The 23,610-nt window shown below is 51.6% G+C and overlaps 1 protein-coding gene and 1 long non-coding RNA gene across 6 annotated transcripts in view; one reads left to right on the top strand and one right to left on the bottom strand.

Annotated features, from left to right (window-relative positions):
* PLEKHH1 (pleckstrin homology, MyTH4 and FERM domain containing H1) overlaps window positions 1-23,610 on the bottom strand; it is a 51,610-nt gene that overhangs the window by 12,361 nt on the left and 15,639 nt on the right. For 3 of the 5 annotated variants that reach the window (XM_049113282.1, XM_049113283.1, XM_049113281.1), the window contains exons 3-20: window positions 19,755-19,817; window positions 18,733-18,882; window positions 16,563-16,646; window positions 14,791-14,872; window positions 13,928-14,682; window positions 10,002-10,137; window positions 9,281-9,372; window positions 7,224-7,374; window positions 6,879-7,021; window positions 5,807-5,917; window positions 4,787-4,873; window positions 4,291-4,452; window positions 3,288-3,368; window positions 2,741-2,923; window positions 2,248-2,356; window positions 1,369-1,481; window positions 586-762; window positions 157-254 (exon numbers count right to left, since the gene is read on the bottom strand). In XM_049113282.1, the coding sequence (XP_048969239.1) occupies window positions 157-254; window positions 586-762; window positions 1,369-1,481; window positions 2,248-2,356; window positions 2,741-2,923; window positions 3,288-3,368; window positions 4,291-4,452; window positions 4,787-4,873; window positions 5,807-5,917; window positions 6,879-7,021; window positions 7,224-7,374; window positions 9,281-9,372; window positions 10,002-10,137; window positions 13,928-14,682; window positions 14,791-14,872; window positions 16,563-16,646; window positions 18,733-18,882; window positions 19,755-19,817 (2,777 nt within the window). Of the gene's footprint in view, window positions 1-156; window positions 255-585; window positions 763-1,368; window positions 1,482-2,247; window positions 2,357-2,740; window positions 2,924-3,287; window positions 3,369-4,290; window positions 4,453-4,786; window positions 4,874-5,806; window positions 5,918-6,878; window positions 7,022-7,223; window positions 7,375-9,280; window positions 9,373-10,001; window positions 10,138-13,927; window positions 14,683-14,790; window positions 14,873-16,562; window positions 16,647-18,732; window positions 18,883-18,994; window positions 19,328-19,754; window positions 19,818-23,610 lie in introns of those variants that run through there. The other 2 variants (XM_035720239.2, XM_049113284.1) reach the window with 2 other exon arrangements.
* Window positions 1,478-8,835, top strand: LOC112657697 (uncharacterized). The gene is made up of 3 exons (XR_004818343.2): window positions 1,478-2,159; window positions 4,161-4,409; window positions 6,698-8,835. It is a non-coding gene; the product is annotated as an uncharacterized LOC112657697 (long non-coding RNA).

Here is a 23,610-nt window from a genome sequence, read left to right as displayed (position 1 = left end):
CCCAGACCTCCACATGCCCATCTGTGGACATGGCAATGAGGGACGTCTCTGTGACCGATGTGCAAACCTCCAGGGGCAGGGTGATCTGATCCATCCTGGTCCCCCATGGCCCACTTCACCACACCACAGTCAGCAGTGCTGGAGTGGCTCACTCACCTGGGATCTGCATGGCGCTGGAACTGCTGTTTCACGTACCAGAGGAAGTGGTGCTGGGGCAGGAAAAGTGGGGTGCACAGAGCCAGGAGCTGCCAGCACTGCCGGGAGAACAAGCAGCATGGGGTGGGTGCCAGCTGTGCAGTACCACCAGCCCTCACGGCCCTGAGCGACCGGGCCTTCAGCACTCTCCAAACCAGGGCCCCCAGCCTTCTGTGGCCTCCAGATTGGCCATCTGGTCAGGCTTTGTCCAGAACAGCAATCACACAACCTGATTATGCACAGACACCTAGGAGAGGCACAGCCGTACGGAGGCAGCCACTGGTACCACATGTAGAGGGGACCTGCCCAGAACCCTCCTTCCACCTTCCAGCCTACTGGGCAGCCCCGGCCAATGGCTGCTGTCAGCAGCTTCGCCCTGGGGATGCCCACCTGTACGAGCGAGTATTTCTGAGGTGGGCGGCAGCTGGTCTGCTTCATGAGTTGGCAGTAGATCTCGCTCTGCAGCTCGGGGTGAACGAGGCAGACCTGCAGGGCCGTCTGGGCCAGAGACACGTGGTAGTCCACGGAGGCAGCCTCCACAGGCACGTTGATGAAGAGCTGGCAGGACTGGCAGGAAAAGGACAGGGGCCCAGGCAGACCAACGGCCCCTTGATTAGTACCCGTAGTGGCAGTGGGCAGACTGGGCGGCCCCCCATGGCTCCCGGGAGGTCCGGGTTGCCACAGGCAGCCCTTTCTAAGAGGGAGCGCGCCATTCACTGCCTGAGAGCAGCTCTGCCTGCTGAGAAGGCTGCTTTGGGATAGGATCTTTCTTCCTTTAAATGTGTCCATTACATAAGCAAGACATTTTTTAAAGAGAATATTCAGATGGACACAGAGAACATTCTAAAATAGGTCAGAATCTCTCAGGTTGAGAAGCAACCTAAACCTGGCCTTTCCTGCTGCTTGCTACATGAGGAGGGGAGTTCCTCAAGGGGGAGTTTTACTGGCACCTTCCAAGGGAGCCGCGAATGTCTCCCCGCCATAATGGACAGTGGTGAGGACCCTCTGGGACTCCTTCCTTTCCATTCACAGCCCTCTATGAGTTCCCCCTAACTACAAGGTTCCATGGGTTCCACCTGACTATCACCACAGTGGGCAAACTGCTCTGGGGTGAGCCTGGCCTCATGGGGAGGGGGCCACCTGTGGGTGGGCTGGGCTTCCTCCCTATTTTACCTTGAAGAGCTTGAGAGCCTCGGTCTGCAGAGCCTCTGAGGGCAGGGTGGTGAGGGAGGTGTACAGCCCATCTTTGCTGTAACACAGCATGGGGTGTCTCCAGAGAGGGGAATCTGCCCAAAGCAAGCACCGAGAGCCACGCAGTTAGCACCAGTGAGGGACCTGGCCTCCCACCACCTCTTTGATTTGTGGGGAAAACAAGGATTGACCATCTGAGCACATGCGATGTACTGTGTTTATACCCACGGAGTGTGAGGTATGCAGCCGTGCACCGCATCTAGCGCACAAGGACGGCTTACAGAAAGGGAGCTACTGCTCTGCTCTTGGGGCTGAAGTAAGTGAGGTTGGGGTATCTGAGCACAAGCATGTGTGTGCAGGGGAGGCCGCTCCCTGCAGCATCAGGTCTCGATGGGGAACCCACATCAGCCTGAAATAAGCCTCGGAGGAGCAGTGAAGGGGTGTGTGGTATGTGTCATTTGCTTCTTGGGGTCCTGAGAATCACTAGCAAAATAAAGATCCAGTAACGCCCCAGGCTTAGGTTAGTCCAATCCCAATTTAGGCTTCATTAATTAACAAACTCTAACTCTTAATCAGCTACCTTTTTTCCTCAACCCTCTGCCCAGCCAGCAAAGCTGCAGTGAACAAAGTAAAACATTGACTGAGGTCACTGGAAAATCGGCTTCCCAAAGAAACTCCCCCAGATACAGAGTGGTCATCTTCATTGAAACAGGGCTCTGGAGCTTGGATGAGAAAGGCCCTCTGTGGCTTAGATGCTTTTAAAACAGCTTCAGGTACAGAAATGCTTTCTTTGGGTTTCTGACCAACCACTACCCAGACACCACCCCCCCACCCAAGCAGTGATGGCCACCCTTGCTTTACCTGGGTCTCCCTCCCCATCCATCAGTTTTCCAATGAGCTGCTCATAGGCAGTGCCAACCCTGGCACTGCTGCCGCCTGCAGCCACTGTGAGGTGGTAAAGCCACGTGTCCTAGAAGGGGATGGAAGCCATCTGGTGAGACTGGAGTAGGAAGAATGGAGGTAAGCGCTCCAGAGAAGCTTCCTTGAAGGGGCCAAGCCCAGGGTGATATGAGGCTAGTCTGGTTGGCACAAGTCAAGGCCATCAGTCTCTAGGAGGAAAGACCTGGGATCAGTGAACATGAACCCAAGTTTCTAAGCTTGAGGTGCTATCTCATAGTCCCAGTGGAGAGAAGCTGGTCACTGGGAGGGAATTCACTATAAGAAATCATCCCAGAGAATATGAGCCACCAAAATGTCCAGAAGGGACTTGAATCTGGGGAGGCTGGGAAAGAAAGATGGAAGATGAGAATCACAGGACTGAGCATGGCCATGGGGGCCCAGCCCCCTCCCTTACCTTTTCATGCTTAGTGCCAATGAGGAGGTAGGTGGGGCTATGCTCTGGGGGGTGGATCACCAGGGTGCAGTGGGAGGACAGCAACCGCCTGCTCCCTCCAGCCTCATAGTCCTCGTCCGAGTCACAGGATCGATCTACTTCCTCTATGCGCGCGTCCCGCACAGGCAGATGGCCCAGGGGTCGCTGCGGACAGGAGGAGCCTTCCATGAATGGGAGAGCCAGCAGAGTACAAGGCAGTCTCCTCTCTCTGAACCCTTGGGCCCTGTTGGGCTAGGAATCATGGGCATGGCCAGGTCACAGATTGAGGGGGTTAACTACAGCTCCCCGGCTGAGGCTTGCCTTGAGAAGCACAGTTAGACCACACAGGTGGAATCTGTGGGCCACGCACATTGGCCCTTTAGGCTAGTGGGATCCAGCCAGCTTTGTACTTGTGGTGGCATTGGGTGCGGTAGGGGGGAAAGCTGGGGCCTGCCATCAGGACATGGAGAAACAGGAATGTGGTCTGGGGAGAGCAGAGAGTAGGTGCTGTCAGGAAGCCATGAAGTACCTTGTCCTCATGACTTCGATAGTAGTAGAAGGTTTTCCCAACAAGAGCACACCAGACCAGCTTGGAATGGCCATGTTTTACCTATAAAACAGAAATTAAGACCACATTATTAGAACCAGGTAATCCCACAAGTAAATCCAGGACTGCCAAAGAGAGGCCACAGAAAGGCAGATCTCCAAAGACCTGGTCAAACTCAGGTCCTTAAGTGGAGATGTCACCCAGACTCCCTACTAACAGAACCAGCCCTTTCACATCGAGGGTCTGTGGTGTGTACCCTGTGATACCTCATCCATTCTTGTGCCACATGCCATTAAAAGATTAACCAGGCCAATCAGGGGTCCTGTCCCAGGACTGTGTTCATCAGCTATAAGGATGCTGAGAGGGAGGCAGGGCCATCCACGGTAGCCTGAAGCCCCCAGGCCGACATAAATCACAAGGGCATTGCAAGTGCACAGAGGGCAGAGGAGGCCAGCACGAGCCACAGCCTGAATGGGGAAGCAGAGGCAGAGAGAGCCAAGAGTACGGAGCTTGCTCACACAAGTAGCTCTGCTTCCTGCTGGCCTGCTGGCCTAGTTCATGTGCTTCCTTGTTAACTTCCGTCTTCTTGAGGTTAACAAGCACTTCTCTGCTCCTTAGGCCACAAGAGTCCTAACTCAAACACCTTTAGGGCAGGTCTGGGATCCCATGTCTTGGAGTGGGCACACCTGCCTCGCCTATGTCATGGCTTCCCACTCCTCACAGAGGCAGGTGCAGGTGGGGTGGGTGGCAACTCCCAATAACCTCAGAACAGGTACAAAACATTCCTTTCCTTCCTGTCCTGGCGACAGCTTGGTGCTAACAACCCTCATCTCTGTTTTCATTCTCTGACACTAGGAGTGGTCAGGCTGTGTTTGAGGCTAATCTCCAAGAGCCAATTCCTGCAGACAGGGGCTGTAAGGGGGTCGGCACTCAAGAGGCCCATATTCAGGAGGCCCACATCCCTCCCCACCGGCCCCTCCAATACCTTGGTCAGCCAGCCCTTCACAGTGGGCTTGGTGCCGCCCCGAGGCAGGGCTGGAGGCCCCACGGCCTGGACCCTCAGCAGGCTCTGCAGCACCCGGATCCACTCCTCCAGCAGGCCAGGTGAGTCTGCTGTCAGGTAATAGGTTTTCTTCTCAGAGATAAGCTGTAGAGGAGGGATTGGGGGCCAGGGGAGATGGCATGATGGAATGCCAGGGACCTGGCTCTGAGGCGGTGCAAATCCCTGAATCCACCGGGACTTCTTTCTTGCCACCTGGGACTCAATCCCTTCTTTCCTTTGTTCTTTTCCCCATCTCTGCTGCCTTCACTCTGGCTCACCCATTCAGTCTCTTCTTCCTCCCCAGTACTAGAGGCACATCCAGACGGGGATGTGAGGTTTCTCCCACACACTCATTCTTCCCCAGCTTTGTTTCAATCAGAATCCTATCCAAACCCAATAGCTCCTCATCTAAACCCCTGGCTGCTAGGAGCACACCCACCTGGAATGTCTGTGCACCCTCCCCACGAACAATCTGGCAATGGGAATTCAGTTCCACTACTCCCTGAGGTTTCCGGATGACATCACTCTGTAAAGACAGGAATGGGGAGGAAAACAGTCAGAGCCTTCCCAGAACACATCGTTCTCCCTCAAATGTGACTCTAGGCCTCAGACAAAGGAGAAAGCGATCCCCAAGCTTTCCTGCACTGTGATATGAAGGGTAACTTGTTCTGGATCCTGGTTCTAGCTAAATGGGGCAATAATTAGAAACAGGTTCATCTGACCCAGGCCTTGAAAAGTATAGATTGAACCTTTAAAACTGGGTCAGAAGCCAGCAGGTTATTACTGAGCTATAAAGCCTTTACAGTCTTTCTACATCTTTATACCAAGTATGGCAAATAAGTGTCATACATACATATCACCATTCCCCTCTCCGGTGTGCCCGCACACCTTACTAACCACTCAGAGCATGCCTACTTGCTGAGTGATACAGGCCCAGAATCCTCAACAGCCACTGACAATCGGCTGGAGTTGCATGAGCGACACAGCCTTTTCACTTTCTTTAAAACATTAATGTTGGTTCCCCAAGGAGGTCCTGTCAAACTAGATCTCAACATCCAAGGCTCCCTAGTTCCAAACTACAGGAAGGAGGTGGAGGAGGTCATGGGCTCTCTGTTAGAACAACCCAGATGACGTGAGGGCAGCCAGGGAAAAATTCTTTTATAGGACCAGGCATTAAAAGAAATCAGCTTCTGAAGTATGAAGGAATCACCAAGCCAACTCATCTAGAACGGCCTCTGACGCCTCTGTACCTGATTTCACTCCAAGAACCAGTGACCAGCCTCGTGGTTCCATGTGAGGCTCAGAGCCTCGGGTATCCAGACAGGCCACCTCTCCCCACCTGCCAGACCTCTGGCCTCTGGCCGTGGGCCATACCAGCCCTTCCTCTAGCCTCTGTCGCACAATTCTGAGTTTGGACTGGGGCCCTTGTGACTACTGTCCTTGGGGAGGAGGGTCTCACCGGAGACTTGTAGTACATAATCTGTCCCTGTCTCAGGACAAACCAGCGCCTCTTCCACGTCTTCACCCGGCTCCCCATTTTTAGCAGGTAGCCTGACTTCTCCAGTGACTCCTGCAGGGGTGAGAGGGCACAGAGGGGAAGAGGAGTGGACAGAAAGAGGGAGTCACTTGGGGTTTGTAGATGTCACCCAGGCCAAAACGTCCCAGTTGAGTTACTGCTTTGCCCTCAATTACAAAGTCTTGAGTACCTACTCTGTATTTTCAGGGCACCAGGCCCTACTAAAGGTTCAGAGAGAACTAGCATAAAGCAAGGTGATCCCGCCATGGAAGGGTCCTGCTGGCTAGGGAAGATAACACCCACCCCATGAGAAGGCAGCAGGCCAGGGGCTGCACAAGGGAGCAGCTAGCCAGGGAGGGCTTCACAAAGACCCAGATCTGAACTGGCCTGGGAAAGAAAAGTCAGCTTCCCTTCAAAGACGCACCAAGGGGAGGAAAAGGCCCTCGTGGGCAGCAGGAAAGGAGAGTGAGATTTGGGAAACAAGGGGCACATCAGCCAGGCTGGGGCAGGGGGCTGATGGAGGCGGGGAGACAAGGCCCATCGGCACAGTGGTGTGGCCCAAGGACCGGGGGATGAGGGATGTGAGTTTGCAGCACGGCTCTGAGCCTCAGGCTTCTTATCCATAAAATGGGGCCCTAGTCCTGAGAAGATGGTGAGGACACATGAACCAAGGACTGAGGACAGTGTGTGGCACAGTGTAAGAACCCCGTAAAGGTCAGCTCTCGGCATTCCGGGGTCAAAACACATGTAATCTCCTGGGGCCGCCGGGGGAAAGCCCACTGGCTACTCCTAGCTCCATGAGGAGCTCACTAGGTCCCCTCTCCTTCCTTGCAGGGTCTGTGTATACCTGCCTGCCCCCCAGCACACTCCTTGGCACTTCACACCTGTCACTACCCCCTGCCACTGCCTTCACTGTTCCCCAGGACGCCTATCTCCAGGCAGGCAGCATCTGCTGGAGGCCTGCTCCCATCCTGCCTGCCTCAACCCGGCTGAGGGCGCTGTGCTCCCAGCTCACCCCGCCCAGGCCTGGCCCCTCAATGGAGTAGGAGGAGGTGCGCTGGAGTTTGTGCTCCGGCTCCGAATAGTCGCTGTCCAGTGAGCAGGCATCTGGGGGGATGGCGTAGTCGCCCTCGGAGCTCAGCGAGGACATGGAGACACCTGCCAAGGGAGGAGGAGTCCAGGCCTGGGTCCCCATACCCCTCCCGGGGCTGCAGGGACTGCAGGGACCTTCCTCACCGACCCAGGATCTCTGAGTCTGGAGCTGAGGGTCACAGGCAGAGATGAAGCAGGGAGCCCTGGAGAAGCCCACCCGTAGGAAGAGGGCTTGCTGCCCCGCACCCTGCTGCTCCCTCCTCTGTACCTCTCTTGATGGCCCTGGGGCTGCCCAGTCCACTGGTCTTCCTGGACTCTGAGCAGGGGACCGAAGATCGGAAACTCGCCTGAGAGCTGCAGTCATCGTCGGACCCGGAGGACTCATCCATAAAAGGCACGCTGCTGATCTGCGTGGCTCTCTGCAAGACAGGTGCCCTCCCCCACTGCAGCTCACCTTGCCAAACAAGACCCTTCCCCTCGGCACTTGTGTTCCTGCCCACGTGCCCGGGGTGCAGCCAACACAGCCTCCCCAGGCACTCGACAGACAACTGTTGCATCTGTGTCCTCACCTCCAAGCTTCTCCTTTGGCCTCCCGCCCCCACATGGAGTCCTCCATCCTCCGTGGTCCCCAAAGGAGCTGCCCCATCTGAGCTAACTGGCTGCTATGACCCTTGCTCCTGCCACTAGGGGGCCAGGATGCCACGTGGCGCAAGCAAGAGACAGGAGCTTTATTTATTTATTTTTAAGATTTTATTTATTTATGAGAGACACAGAGCGAGAGAGAGAAAGAGAGAGAGAGAGAGAGACAAAGAGAGAGAGAGGCAGAGAGAGAAGCAGGCTCCATGCAGGGAGCCCGACGTGGGACTCGATCCCCGGTCTCCAGGATCACACCCTGGGCTGAAGGTGGCGCTAAACTACTAAGCCACCAGGGCTGCCCGAGACAGGAGCTTTAAACCGTGTGTGGGGATAAGGAAACAAGAGGCCATCTCGGTGGGCAACATTTAGAAAGACAGTGTCAATGTTGGTGAAAGCGTGGGAAAAAAGATACTCTATAGTGTGATAAAGCCTTTTAGGAGGTAATTTGGCACTACCTGCCAAAATTTAAAATATGGATATCATTTGCCCATAAATTTCACCTCTGGAAATACATTATACTAAGTCCACAGAGATATATTTGCACAATGATATTCATTACAGCATTGATTTTAGAGAAAAACATAGATATGACCTAAATTGTTAATCAGTGTGGGCAGCCTGGGTGGTTCAGCGGTTTAGCGCCACCTTCAGTCCAGGGCATTATCCTGGAGACCCAGAATCGAGTCCCATGTCGGGCTCCCTGCATGGAGCCTGCTTCTCCCTCTGCCTGTGTGTCTGCCTCTCTCTCTCTCTGTATGTGTCTCTCATGAATAAATAAATAAAATCTTAAAAAAAAATTGTCAATCAGTGGAGGGCAGGTTAAGTAAGGTAGTTATGGGGGAATCTATACCAAGGGGTACTGGACAGCCCTAAGGGGAAGCAGAGCTGTGCACAGAGGTACGGCAGGAAGATGTGACACACGGTCACATAAACATACAAGGAGTAGAAGGATGTGTATAATGTGATCCTCGCTGCGTGCATGTGTGTGTTTGAGAGAGAGAAAGAGAGGGACAGACAGGGACACAGACAATATTTGTCGATATACCGGTAAATTTGTCAGAGAGCCTCACAGGATAAACACCAAACCATTAATGATAGTGGCCTCTGGGGTCAGAAATTAGGGAAAAGCAATGTGAAAGAAAATTTAACTTTTGGATTTTTGGTTCTTCTATAAAATGTTTTATAAAGCATTACTGTTTTGAGCTCAAAAACCACTAATAAAATGAAAAATGTGTATGACGTTATCTCAGTTGTATCTGACCTTTGTTAAAAAATATGTAGAGATATGAAACTAACATGACACTGCGTGCCAACTACATTAAAAAAAAACCACGCAGAGATATTATGAGAGTATACACAGGAATATTTGTTTGAGTATGTATGAAAAGTTCTGGAAGGAGTCTTCTTGGGAACAGACATGTGAAAAGATGGTGAGGACAGGTGAAGCAGGCATAGGTCTAACATTTAACTTTTCACTTTGCCCACAATTGTATTGATTCAAATTTTTGTAAACATACAATTTTTATAATAAAAATCTAATAAAAATAAAATGACACATACATGGGAGCTGAGCTCCCTGCCCAGACTCATGTGTGTGCTGAAGCCTGACCCTAGAGGCCCACTAGAGCCACTACATGGAGAAGGGGCCTCCTGGATGGAACACCCCCACCTCGGACAGCAGCTTCTTACCCCCTTCAGGGCTGTGTAGACAGGCACGGTGACATTCTTGTAGACAAGGCCAGAGAAAGGCCCAGGGGACGCAAGGGCAGGAGGGCTTGAAGCTGGAGGGGGTGGGGAAGAGGGATGAGATTAATTCAGGTGCCATAACTCACTCAGGGGCCTGTGGGAAGTAGAGACGTGGGCCAGCGGAAGATATCCAGGCAGAGAGTGTTCCCTGAACAAGCACTCCAGGAAGACAGGTGGGGTGGCAGTCCTTAGGATGGGGGCTGTGGACTTCAGCCCCACTTTTGCCACTATGGAGCTCACATCATGGGGGATTCAGTGGCTGGCCAACTGACTCAGGAGCCAGAGGGTTAGGGATGTGGTTCCTTCGTGGGGATGGGGGAGGCGGCATCTAAATTGGGGCACTGAGGAGCTCTCCCCACCCCCCAGTACTGGGCATTACTGAAGAGAAGCCAATGCAGATGGGGGAGGCTGGGTTGGAGGGTCTCACCTCTAAAGTCCCTTCCAGCTCTGTAATTGGCTACAATCCTGTTCAAGGCCCCGCCCACCCTATAAGTGAGTAGTTGACCCCACACAGCTTCCTTTTCCCTCAAGGTGGCCCTGGCTGTGTGATTTCAGTGAACCTCACCGGCTGGGGGAGGGAACGGGGTGACAGGTGACACTGGCCCTGGGTGTTGCTAAGAGTCTTCTCCCTGCATGCCCACCCTGTCCACCACGTGGGACTCACCACAGCAGGTGACATTAGTTCTGGAAGATGCATCTGAGAGCTGCATGCCAGCCATGGCCACAGCATAGATCCGGCTCTCCTGTAACGGAAGGCCCCATCGGGTCAGAGCCCAGTGTGGAGCCCCGCCCAGCCCCTCCTGAGTGTGGAGAGAAAAGGACGCTGTGGACACAGGCCTCCATGGAGGCTTGGCCAACTACCGGTGGGGGAATCCTAGGCAAGTTACATCTGAGCCTCCTCCTCCTCAGCTCTGAAGTGGGGTAATGCTCACCTGTCAGGCTGTTATGAACATCATTAATGTAAACATTTGATAGCATCCAACAGATATTCACTTCTTCTCTTGCCTCCACCCTTCCCTTGGGGCAAGGAAGTTCAAGAGGAGGAGGTCAGTGACCCGACCCATTTTAGAGGATCTTACCCATTTTAGAGGCCCTGGGTCCCAGGCTCTCACCCCTCAAAGCTGGGGTGTTGATAAGGAAGTGGGTGGCCCGTGGCAAGGGCATGCCCTTTTGCAAGCCTGTTGTTTGGAAGCTGGGACACAGTTTTTTCCTACAGTAACAACGTTATGTTCACAGTTAGGCCCAACCTGCAAAGCCTGCCTGAGCTCCCCCAGGACCCTGAACTCTGCTGTAGAAGACACAGGGATGGGAACCTCCACCCTTAACTCCTCTTTTACTCCTCAGGATTCCTGTGTCTGAAGCAGGGCCCTGGGCCTAGGGAGCTTTACTAATAGTTTTGATGAACAACCCAGAGGCCCCACTGCTGCTCTTTCTTAACTCTTCTCCATTCAAGGGAAAGGGAAACAAAGGCCCCGTCAGGGGGCAGGGGAGTCACAAGGACTAGGGGAGGTGGGCCCGGCCTGGGGCTGGAAGGGCCATGGGGTGCTACTGGGTGTCCCCCAGAGGGGAGCAGCGGCTCTGGAGGGCTGGGTGAGACCCCCTCCCTGAGCTGGGTGGAGGGATAGGAAGGTAAGAGACAGAGAGGCAGGGGGAGGGGGTCCCAGGAGGGGATTATTCCTGCTAGTAGTGATCATGGAGCTCAACCAGGACAGGCCTCTAACATTATAGAGGAAATGCAAAAGAAGCTTGAGGGATTTGGGTAAAACAGACAAGAGAGCGTTTTTACAAAAGTTACCCACTGTCCAACTCATGAGGCTGCTCTGGGGATCAACCAAAACAGGGCTTGGCATGCTCTCAACTGGCAGATCAGTCTACCTCCTCCCTCCGACTGAGGAATGTCCTCCTCTCAGTTCCCAGTCTAGATTTCCCCTCAGGTGGCCGCTGCCCAGTTGGTCCCATCTAAGAAGAGAGGGTGGGCACCTGTCTGGTTTTTTTTTAAGATTTTTAAAAATATATTTTATTTATTTATTCATGAGAGACACACAGAGAGAGGCAGAGACACAGGCAGAGGGAGAAGCAGGCTCCATGCAGGGAGCCCGACGTGGGACTCGATCCTGGGTCTCCAGGATCACGCCCTGAGCCAAAGGCAGACGCTCATCTACTGAGCCACCCAGATGCCCCTATAATCTTTAGGAGCAAGATACAACAAGGATCATGAACAGGAGACAACTCCTCCTTAGCTGGTAAGGCCACTGCGGGGTCCCGGGGCTTGCCAAGAGCAGGGAGGGCCTGTGGGAAGACCCAGATCCCACCATCACCCCCAGAGCTTAGCTAATGTCACATGGGGAAAGTGTTGTCCGAAGCACCTTCTATATTTATTCACTCCCTTCTTCTCTGGCTGTCCCTCTCCTTCCCCTAACACACACTCATCACGTACAGGCAGAGCACAGGAACTCCTCTGTCCATACAGGTGGACAGCTCTATTTTGGCAAAATGGCAAAAGTGAGCAGCGCTTTCCTCTGGTAACACCTGCTGAGGTCTCTTGTCACACCCCTTGCCAGAATGCTCCCTCACTGCCTGCCTCTGCTTTCAGATTCTAGATCGTTTGTAGTTACAAGACAGCAATGAAAAAAAGGAGGGATGGTTCTGACGGAGATCCAGCCTGGCCGGGCCCTTGCCTCCTTTCCGACATCCTCTCCCTGTGCCCCGCCTGCCCCTTTGCTCCTTCTCTGCCCCCTGTCCCTCCACCTCACCCTTCCAACCTGGGAGGCAGCGCCCTGTGCGGTGCTCCCACGACCTCAGAGCTTCAGGGACAGGGCAGCATCACAAGGCCTGGAGACTGGCCCTGGGTAGACCTCCCAGAGCTCCCGCCAGGCCTCGCTCCCAGGCGTGGCTGTGTCTCCGGCCATCAGGCCCCCTCACAGTGATCAGTGTTGGTCAGCAAGCACTGCTAAGGACCTGGCCTGTGTGCCTGCAGCACTGAGGCTCCCAGACCGCCAGGATTTCCAAAGGAACCCCTGGAGGGGCATCTGGGTGGCTCAGTCAGTTAAGCCTCTGCCTTTGGCTCAGGTTATGATCCCAAGGTCCTGGGATCAAGCCCCACATGGGGCTCCCTACTCAGCTGAGAGCCTGCTTCTCCCTCTCCCTCTGCCCCTCCCTCCTGCTCATGCATGCACTCCCTCTCTCAAATAAAGAAATAAAACCTTAAAAAAAAAAAGAGCCCCTGGAAGGTGCTACTGAAAAGGCAGGTCTCCTGGGCAGTGGTGAAAGGTGGTGTCTCCCTGAAGTACGCCTCTCAGTACCCTATTCCTTATGCTGCCAGGAGCCTGACACTCAAGACGTCTCCTACCTCGGACCCTCATACCACAGCAGCATCCAGGGGTCTGAGCTCAAGTAAGAGGCTGACATCTGCTCTCTGATGTCCCCTAAGAAGCAGCGTAGCTGGAAGGCTAGAGCTGAGCTCTGGAGGCAGCAGGGCCACATTTAAAGCCTGGCTCCTGGGCAGCCCAGGTGGCTCAGTGATTTAGCGCTGCCTTCAGCCCAGGGCCTGATCCTGGGGTCCTGGGATCGAGTCCCGAGTCCCATGTTGGGCTCCCTGCATGGAGCCTGCTTCTCCCTCTGCCTGTGTCTCTGTCTCTGTCTCTCTCTCTCTCTCTGTCTCTCATGAATAAATCAATAAAATCTTAAAAAAAAAAAAAAAGCCTGGCTCCTCACTAACTACTGCATGACCTTGAGTAAGTAACCACGTCTGTGGGGACAGCAGTTTCCCATCTGTGACACAGGACAGTACTAAGTTGTTCACACTTCCGCCGGGCCGTGAGCTACATGCTCTCATGTAGCTCTCATGAGAGCTCTCATCCCACCTTCCACACTGACCTGCTCAACCTCATCCATGTCCATCCACCCCGTTTTCATTTTAACTGTTTATCATGGAAAATGCCAAACAGGCAGAAAGGTGAAATAAAGAGACTAAAGAATGACCTCACGTAGCCACCTCCCAGTTCTCCGAAGACTGACACATGGCTGGTCTTGTTTCACTGGTGCTCCCAACCCCAGATCACTGATTCTGAGGCAGTGCCACCAGACATCACGTCCTTTATCCAATATTACAATATGGGAGCTAAGGCTCACAGACAACAGTAGCCAGCTGTGAACCACTACCATGGGTACTTACTGCCAGCTAGTAGACTATCAATCCTCACAAACAACCCAATAAAGGAAGTACTATTATCCCCATGTTACAGATGGGAAACCGAGGCATGCAGGTTTAGTAACTTGCTCAGGGCGCACAGTTAGCAGTTGACCCCTAGTGGTTTGATCCGGGGATCTGTGCTCTTTACCACCACACTGCACCACCCCGAAGAGTCAAGAAGATTAAATGAGAACGTTGTGCACAAAGCTCCCAGCTTGGCGTGTGGCACATGCTCATGAAACAAGAGCCAACCACCATCTGCTCACCCAAATCCTGGCTCTACCCCTTGCTAACTGGTCATGAGGACGAGAGCCTCATCTCAGGCTCCACGTGAGGCTGTGTTCGGTGAGCCACTCTGCCCCCCTGCCCCTCTGCCCTGCAAACCAACTGCCTCTTACCCAGGATGGAAACCGGTGCAGGGGGGGTGTGGGGGGTTTGTTGCCCAAATCCACTTCCTCCAGCTCAGCTCTGGGGGCCTTCGGGCTTTCTCTTTCCTTTTCCTTCGCCATTGGGGGTTGCTCCTCCATCTCCACATTCTCTGGTTCCTCCCGGAGCTCAGCTCGGGCCTCCACCTCAGGAAGGCTGGAGGGGTGGAGGGCTGAGAGGGTCCCAATCTCAATGCTCACCACGTGGTTGAAGTGCCCAGGGCCCACCTGGGGCTGGCTGTGGTGCCGCTTGGCCAGCTGGATGCTGTCCCGCGGGGTGCTGGGGACCCGCACCTTTGGTAGGGTCAGGCTGCAGCCCGGGCTGCCTTCCCTGGCAGAATTCTTTGTCCCAGGGAGTGTCCCTCCCTGAGCAATGACCAGGCCCTCACCCCAGGAGGCCGAACCATGTCTGTGGGTGCGAGGCTTCATGCACAGCCGGTGGGGAGAGCCCTCTCCCAGATGCAAGGGAAGGGCCTTGGAGTCTGATATTTCCCCAGGATGGACCACGATGGGACTAGAATCCTCCAGGGAAATTCCTGGAGAAACAGAGTCCTTGCTCTGCAGGGCATCTGGGGAAGGTGCAGCCATAGTTGCCTTCAGGGCACCCTGGGCCTGAGGACCACTGTCCTGCCCTATCGGCTGGGTTCCTGGACCTGAAGGACCAGAATCCTGCTCTGGTATTTCCTGGGTGGCCACCAGCAGCTTCCCTGAAGGTGCCATCTGAAGAGCTGTGGTTGGGGTGAAAAACAGGCATATTAAGAGCTTCCTCAATTCAATGTATGCCCTGGCACACGCGCGTGCGCACACACACACACACAAAGGCCTGTCCTGCTTACCTTCTAGAGCATCTTGGAGGACTCCCACCTGCTCCGCCAGGTGCTGATTACTGCTCTTCAGGTGCTGGTTCTCCATCTCAAGCTGGGCAAAAAGAAAAATAAAGATTTAGAATATTTAGCTTACAGGTTCAGGCATATAATTCAAAATAAGATTAAAATCCTTTTTAAAGATCAAATCTTTGAAAAAGAACAGTTGGTGCCCCAGCAATCCAGGGCTGGCCCTCCCAGGAGCTCTGACCTACCCCTTTCCTTTGTGCTAACCAGTTTTGGTTGGGATAGAATTCCATTTAGCAGCCCCTGCACCTTTTCTAGGTATTTTAACTTTTTAAAAAAATTGTGAACTATAATACATACACAGGAAATTGCATAGCATATCAACGAAGAGCTGAACAAATGACTCTGAAGTGAACACTCATATGACTTCTGCCAAGGTCAAGAAATAGGAATTTGCCAGCATTGTTAACAAACCGGGATGTACCCCCTCCCATTCACACGCTTCTCTCTCCCCATGAAGGCAACCACTCTTCTAAGTGTACAAGACTCACCCCCTTGCTTTCTGGGTTTTCTCATCTAAGTATGCACCCCGACACACATTGGCCCAGTTGTGCCCATTCTGGTATAAATGGAATTATATGGTGTGTGCTTCTAGGTCAGGCTTCTTTTACTCAACACACTATCTGTAAGACTCATGTTTGTGGTTGCCCCATTTTCTTTGGAATGAAATCCAACCTACTTTTTCGAGCACCTTTTAGCAAATATGGAGGCATCCTAGGTATCAGCTCTGCACTCCAAGAATTTATAGTCTAGCAGGTGACATGAGATATGCACCCACAGCAGGAGAGGAGAGGCAAAAAGAGCTGGTCCCCCCTGCAGGTATGAACTATGGTGCCAGGGTGGAGGAAGAAAAGTTGGCATTTGTCCTTTTCCAAAATTCGATTCCTTTCCTTTCTTTTTTTAAGATTTTACTTATTTATTTATGTGAGACAGAGAGAGAGAGAGGCAAAGACACAGGCAGAGGGAGAAGCAGGCTCCATGCAGGCAGCCCGACGTGGGACTGGATCCCGGGACCCCAGGAGCACATCCTGAGCCAAAGGCAGACACTTAACCTCTGAGCCACCCAGGTGACCCTCGATTCCTTTTCCTCTTGTTTCGAGAAAGAGGTTGCAGTTTGTTTTTCATTGCTAGTAGCACTGCAGCTTCTAGCCTCAAGTCTTCCTAAATCAAGCTGTAGCAACCCATGAGCTACGGAAATGAATGGCTAGAGGTGGAAAGCTGGGGGGATAGGGGGTTTGGGGGGCAAGAGGTCAGGGACTTGGTGTCTACTAGGTACAGAGCTGCTGTTTGGGGTGATGCAGTTTTGGAAACAGACAGTGGTGGTGGTCTTACAACATTTTGAGCGTACTTAATGCCACTGAACTGGGGCAAATGGGAAATGGCATGTATATTTTGCCAATACCACAAAGAAGAAAGGAGAGGACAGAGGGGAAGTGGGGAGGGCAGCAGTAGGGTGTATGTTCTCACACCTCAGATGGGAGATTCACTCCTCCCCAAACGCATGCAAAGCTGATCAGGAGCCCTAGGGAGACCCAACGGTGACAGAAGGAAGGGAAACGTGAAGTGATGAGTCTGAGTGTTCAAGCTGAATGAAGGACAAATGATTAACACAATGAAGGTCTGTCAAGGCCCCACAAACAGGAGACTTTGTGCTGGAGGATGGAGGGACCCCTGCCATATGGCCACTCCAGGTTTCTGGAGAGGAGTTTTTAGCTCACCTCTGCTAACTTCAGGGTCACCCATTCTTTGATCTTTGCAGCTTTCTCTTGGACAACTTTTGCTTCTTCAGCTCTCATCTGCTTCTGCAAGAAATCAAAGGTCTTTAGTTAATCATAGCAGCCTCCAGTAGAGTGAATGACAGGGGTAGGAGGGGGTGGGGGGCCCAGAAGCTCTGAGAAGGAATATCAAGCAACTGGGGTGGGGGGGAGTGGCCCAGTGGAAAAAAATTCATTTATGAATTTAAAAAATATTCTTAAGGTGGGTGGGAAAAGCCTTCCTAAGCATGATACCTATCCTAAAGCCATGAAAGAAAAGACTAATGAATCTATACTGTCATTATAAATTACTATCTGACAAACAAAAGTTCCCTTAAAATCAAAAGCAAACTGGGGGGATGATTTACAACACAAATGACTTACATAAAGAGGGCCAATTTGAAATAAACAAACCAATAAATACATGCACAAAGAATATGAACAGGAAATCAACAGAAAGAAATAAAGGGAAAGAAACTCATGAAAAGTTGTTCAACCCAACCATAACTTTAAAAATGCCCATAAAAGTCAGACCTCGTTTTTCTTCCATCAGACTAACACAATTTAAAAGTCTGATATCATCCCAAATTGTCAAGGATGTTGGGAAACAATCCCTCTTATGGAAACTGGCAAAGCCTTTTTGGGCAGCAATTTGATAATATCTGCCCGTGTTTTAAATGGCTGACCTAGCAAACTCACTGCTTAGGGATCATGAGTTGCAATATTATTTGATAAAGCAAAAAACCCCAAACCGGACATAACTAAGTGTCCACAAATCGGGGCTTGGCTAAATAAACAAAATGAAAATGGAATGCTGTCCTTTGATACACAAGAAACGTTCACAATGAACCCTGGAATGATCTTAAGGTTATCCAGTTTAAGGGGTTTGCACACTGGCCACAATCCAGCCTTCCACCTGGTTCCCAACCCTCCCTCCGCCCCACCTATTTTTATAAATAAAGTTGTCCTGGAACACAGCCATGCCTATTCATTTATGGTATTGTCTAGGGCTACTTTCACGACACCATGGCACAGCCGAAGAGTTGCAACAGAGACCACGTGGCCCACAAAGCCAAAAGTATTTACTATCTGGCCCTTGAGAGAACAAGCTGGCCAACCCCTTGCCTAGTCCGATACCCTCCTTATGTGGCTGCAGAAACTGAGGCCCAGAGGGTGAAGTGATTTGCTTCTATCAGTTTGGGCAGCACAGCTGGAACTAAAGCCAGGTGTACCTACTTGTAGAACAGCATTCTTTCTTTTCTGACCTTTCATTATTGTAAAATGTTTCTTTTTTCTAAGTTTTAGCAGGAATCATTGTGCCCACTCATCCCCAGTTGCTGCCACTTCTATGAACCACACAAAAAAGCGGTAAGGTATCTCTGGCCACACCGTGAGGTTGCTTGTTGGAAATGATGGTGTCCTGGCACCAGGGGATAACTGGGTAGGTGAGGCCGAGGGCAGAGGGAAGGCACACCATTCGGAAGGAGTTAATGGGACTATAGAGGGCAGGAGGCCGGGAACTGGCAGAGGGATGTTCCAGATACCCTCTCTGGAGCAAAGGGGCTAGCTGAAGCTGGAAGGTTGGGCGGTGGCCTCTCAGCCTCCCGTGTCTCTGCCCCCTCAGGTTCACTGAGAAACTTTGGCCTACCAGCTGATCGAGGCTCACTGTCCAGCTCTGTGCTGCTCTGCCACTAAAGGTGTCGTGTCCCACATGTCAACAGGACACAAGGCCAGGGTGGAGGAGGACAAGCTTTCCTTGCCATGTCTGATATTACACAGGGATTACCTGAATTTACTCTCTGGAGAGCCCTAGGGTATATTATGACCTCTACCTTACAGATGCGTAAAATGCGAATCGGTGACTTATTTGCCTACAGAGAGCAGCGGGTGCTGGGGATGGGGCGGGGAATCAGACCAGAAGAAGTCTTGCCTCCAAGGTCCTTTCCCCACTATATCCCCTGCCTAGCTCCTCCTAATGGACCTAACAGTTAAATCTCCATGTGAAAGAATAGTCTCATGAGGGAAGGGAGTGAGCTCCCCTCCACAAGCAGAGGGGCTCCATTCAAGAAGCCTGTGGCCAACAGGTGTGGAGGCTGCAGAGGGCAATGGTGCTGCGCTGCACATCAGACCTTACCTGCTTCTCCAGCTGTGCTTCCAGCTGGCTGATGAGCTCATCTTTGCTCTGCATGGCTTTCAGCAATTCTTGGTACTTCTGGTGCAGGCTGCCTCCTAAGTCCACATTCTTCAGATTGGACAGTTTCACCTTCTCCTCCATCACACCCACCTTAAAAGTACCATCATTACATAGGGTTGGCATAGGTGTGTGACATGGCCACTAACCTGCCCTGGGACACTTCCCAATGCCCCAGCCCACGATCCCCAGGCAGAGCTCTCACCCAGAACAGTTGGAGCCAGTTAACTCAATAATCATTTATTAAGCCTCATCTGGGCAAAATAAGGATGTGACAAGGAAGAAACGGTTAGGTACTGGGCCATCTAGCTCGGGGGGGGCCCCAACAGGGTCGAGTTGGGCAGGACAAACAGCCCAGAGAGAAACTGCTTCGGCCTCATGGTGGCAGAGACATCTGCTGCTCACTGAAGGTTCCCTGTGCTTCTCACTCTTCCCCAGCCTCTTGTAGTTAGATGGCCATGGTATTCACTCCAGCCCATGAGTCTGAGTGGAGTGACTCATCATTTCTGGACTGACATATTTAAGAGCTCTCTCCTTTCCATGGCAACCAAGGAGGCTGCATGTTCTAGAATGTCCAGGTAGAAGATGGAGAATTCCATCAGCCTCGATTCCCAAGTCCCTGTAGGAAGTAGAACCCCAGCTAAGCCTCGATGGAGAGATACCAGGACAGAGAACTGAACGGGATAACCTGTTGAGACCTGTTACCTCAGCGTAACTTGGCCTATTTGAACTAATCCAGCCATCTGCTCATGTACTAACCCTTACCCAAAGACTCGTTCATGCTCAAAGAGAGCTCCATACACCTGAATTAATTTGTTCAGAAGAATGAGACATGACTGCTGGTTTTTCTTGTCCCCATGAGGAGTTGGTGAGGGTGATGAGTATGTCTGGGTGTGTTCCTCGGAAGGATCAGGGAAGGCCAATGGCCGTTTCTGCACAGTCCTGCCCATCCGCTGGCCCGTTACCTGGGTCTCTGCGTTCTCTGCTCTCTGCTCTGCCTCCAGCAGCCTCTGCTCCAGCTCCTGCATCTGCTCAACCAGAGAGGAAGGACAAATGTAGGTGGGGTGTCCCTACCACAACCATGGTTCCAGAGCAACATGAGCAAATTGTGCAGACACTCCACACAGCCAGACTTAAACTGCTCATCTCCAGTGGCTCAAGGGTGTCAGGGCAAAGATTTTCATGGCAACCCTCTGCTCCCTTATCCTGAGTTTATGCGGCAGGTGAAGAGCCTAGAGCTGCTGTCCTCTCTGCTGAGTGAGTAAAAGCCTAGTTCTTTCCCCTATGTGTGGGGTGCCTCGGCAGGCAGCAGAAACATTCTTCATGAGGCAGTGCTGCCCTGAGCCCTCAGTCTCCTCGGCACCAGGTCCCAGGCAGTGCTTGCCACTGCTCACCACATGCCTGCCATGGAACATGCTCCCACGTGAGCCCCCACCACGTCAGCAGCAAGAGAATGTTCCTTTCCACCCAGGAACAGCTCACTGGCTGGGGACAAATATTTATCCCTTATCAAGGACATCTCTGACTATAAAGGGCATTAACAGGCATCACCTTATTTGATTTATTTAATCTTCAACAGAGAGGCTCAAGACACATTCTTAAAAATTCTATCTTGCTACCAGTAGAGATGTGTCATTTAAGTCTGAGGAGCTGCATAATTCTGGAATCTTATGCCAACTGGCCCAAGCAAAGGGACCAACGTTCTTACACACGGAGACTCATCGGGGACCAGCTCTAAGCTAAAAGCTAAAGAGATGCTCACGAGCCCACACGGCAGCTTCGCAAGCTCATGGTGACAGAGTGCGGGCTGGATTGCAGTTCCCATCCTCCCCTGGTGGGCGCTGGGCTGCCTGCACGGTGTACGTCATCACACAGAGGCTCTGTGGAAGCCAATCTCTCCTGCCAGGAGCCCCTTGCTTCCATGTGCCATGTGCCATGTGCCATGTGCCACAGCCCAGTCAGTTACCTGCTTCCCTCCCTACCCTGCCTTACACCAAGGCAACATGTATGCATTAAACATACACTAGAGGCAGAACAGCCCAGCCTCGTCCTCCATGAGGCTGGACAGGCCTCACCTTCTCAGTTCCAGTCCAGCCTCACCCACTTCATCTCTGCACGTCTGGCCTTTGCTCCAGCTACTCAACCTTCTCTCTTTGGCCTGGACCTGGTTTGATATTTATCAGCGAACCAAGCAATCAATCCCTCCTCTTTTTTCCCAATCTATCATCGGCTCAACTGAAATTTTGCCTTCCCTTCTCGATTAAAGGATGCAGGAGAAGGAGCTCCCCAGTCCGGTGCTGGGCAGTGTGAAAGGAGAGTTCTCTGGAAGGAGTTCATGTTTGAGGACCTGGGGCATGTCTTTGCCTCAGGCCAGCCTTTTCTCATCTACTTTTTCTCTTCTCCTTGGGGCTGGGGAGATACAGATGCTTTCAGCACACATTCCCTATGAAAGGATCTGAGGATCTCAAGTAAAACTCATGATTTACAACTCATGCGACAAAAACGCCTCCTGGGCTCCCAGTGGACAGGACCACGGCTGATGGGCATTCATGCCCTCAGGCCAAGGGTGCCTACAGCTCTTCTTTCCTTCCTTTCCCGGGTTTCATAATCATGATCAAACCTCTCGACTCAAGTCTGAGAGGGTGGGTTGGTGCTGGCCAGACAGAGGCATCAGTTAGAGCCAGATGGCCTTTCCAAAATCAAATAGTTCTGGAGTCTGGGTTACAGGAATCCCCTGACCTTCAAACAGCTACAGGTAAGGTAAGAGCATAGCATAAGCTGATATTATGATTAAAGAGGTGGCTGCCCAGAGCTACAAGAATTCTACTTAGTTGGAGGGAGGTGTAGGTTGACACACAGCAGTGGCTCCCAACGACCAAGTTAGTACTATATAACCTGTCCTCCTTTGGCACTGGACCTGACTGGGCCAATCAAGTTCTCTGTCCCCAGGAATCTGACATCTGGGATCAAGAGACCAGAGACAAGAATCAGGGGGCTGCATGGGAGATTGTGCACAAACTTCATCAAGTCATGTTAGGTAATTCTTTCATTTCTGTGAGCTGTCCCAGGATCCTCCAAATTAATTCCATTTGCTTAAGCTAGCCAGATTTGTAGTTTTAGCTCCCCTTAGAAATAACTCTAATACAGTTGCTGGGAGCATCTAAATTTTTTTAGTAAGATTTATTTATTTATTTGAAAGAGAGAGCATGTGCACAAGCAGGAGGGATAGACCAAGAGGGAGAGAGAGAAGCTCAAGCAGACTCTGGGCTCAGCGCAGAACCGAATGTGGGCTCCATTTCCCAACCTGTAGATCATGACCACAGACCCAAAACAAAGAGTTGTATGCCTAACCGACTGTGCCACCCAGGTGCCCTGGAAGCATTTAATTTTTTAAGGAAATACAGCACACAATGAAATGAAATGAAATGAAATGAAATGAAATGAAATGAAATGAAATGAAATGAATACAACGAAATACTGAATAAGAAGGCTTTGGATTCCTGACAAGTTTCCTAGATTAACCTTCAGCTGGACCATTCAGATCTAACATCTGTTCTATAGCTCAGAAGACATAGGATTTCCATAGGAAATGATCATTCATATTCAAAACCTTCTGTAACAACTGTCTGGTATTTTCAAACTTCTGATAGAAAAACTTGTCTTCTAGTTTATGGATGGAGAAACCAAGGTCGAGTGAAGAATAGAATTGTATTTGAGTCCTACTGCTCAGCTGGGCATACCCACTGGGTGAACAGTGGTCAAGGCTGGAAATCACTCTGTTATTGACAACACAGTGAGCATTTTTTTTCCCTCAAGAATTTTGCTACTAGACATCCCTTTAAAGTATGCTGTCACTGAAGCAAATGGAAAGGAACGCACTTTCCATCGCCTGGGGTCTCCACCCAGTCTGGGCTGGCTGCCACAGGGTCCCCATACTCCTGCCAATCCTCCAGCTGTACTTATCTTCCCAGCAGGGATACTCAAAACTCAAAGCATTTTGTATTCGCCTTTATTCTGGAGTATTTTTTCCCCTCTAAAACTAATTTTGAGCACTAAAAACATTCTGGACATCTGGGACGTTTTTAAGAGAAGAGTGTAATGACCATCCATGTATCCATCACTATTCTCCAAAAATTACCAGCATCCTGTCATCCTTGTTTGAAAAGAATTATTTTTAATATTAGTTTTCCCTTTCTTTTTATAAAAACACATTTTCTCCACTGCCCTGGGAGTACTCCAGGTATGTCTATGCTGGAATGTCATTTTTAGAGTTTTCAGACTTCATTTAATGCCACCTTTTCAAGATGGCAGACTGTTCTTTACACTTGTATATGGGGCCACCCCTTCTTTGGGTTCTATTTCTCCTCTGAGTGGGTTCCCTAGTACCATGTCCTCAGCTGTCCTTTGAGTCTGTGGGCCTTGGGTGATGCACTAGCCAAGGAGGTGTCAGGTTCGGGCAGATGGCTTTGAGGAGGATCCACTCTCACCAGCTGTGATCGGCACAGGAGACTCATAAATAAGCGGCCCTGGCACTGGCCGCAGCGACCTGATGACATGCGCTTGGTGCCAACCTGGTGTTTAATCTCCGTGTCCACAGCTCCTCGTTACACTCACAATGCTGTGAAATGGCAGCACCATGGCAGCAACTGTGGTGGACACTCTCTTGCACTCCCAGCACAGTCCCGTGTGTTGAGCTGTGGCCTGAACCAAGCACCACACTTGCTGGGGCTCAGCTGTCCTTTGAAAAAGGGATTCAACATTCTTACTACTGCTTTGCACTCACCCCAGAGACCGGTACAGGGAAGCACTAAGTGTTCAACC

The sequence above is a fragment of the Canis lupus genome, chromosome 8, assembly GCF_003254725.2.
Source record: "Canis lupus dingo isolate Sandy chromosome 8, ASM325472v2, whole genome shotgun sequence".
Taxonomy (NCBI): domain Eukaryota; kingdom Metazoa; phylum Chordata; class Mammalia; order Carnivora; family Canidae; genus Canis; species Canis lupus.
Note: the sequence above shows the minus strand (reverse complement) of the source record. Positions and strands in the feature narration are given on the sequence as shown.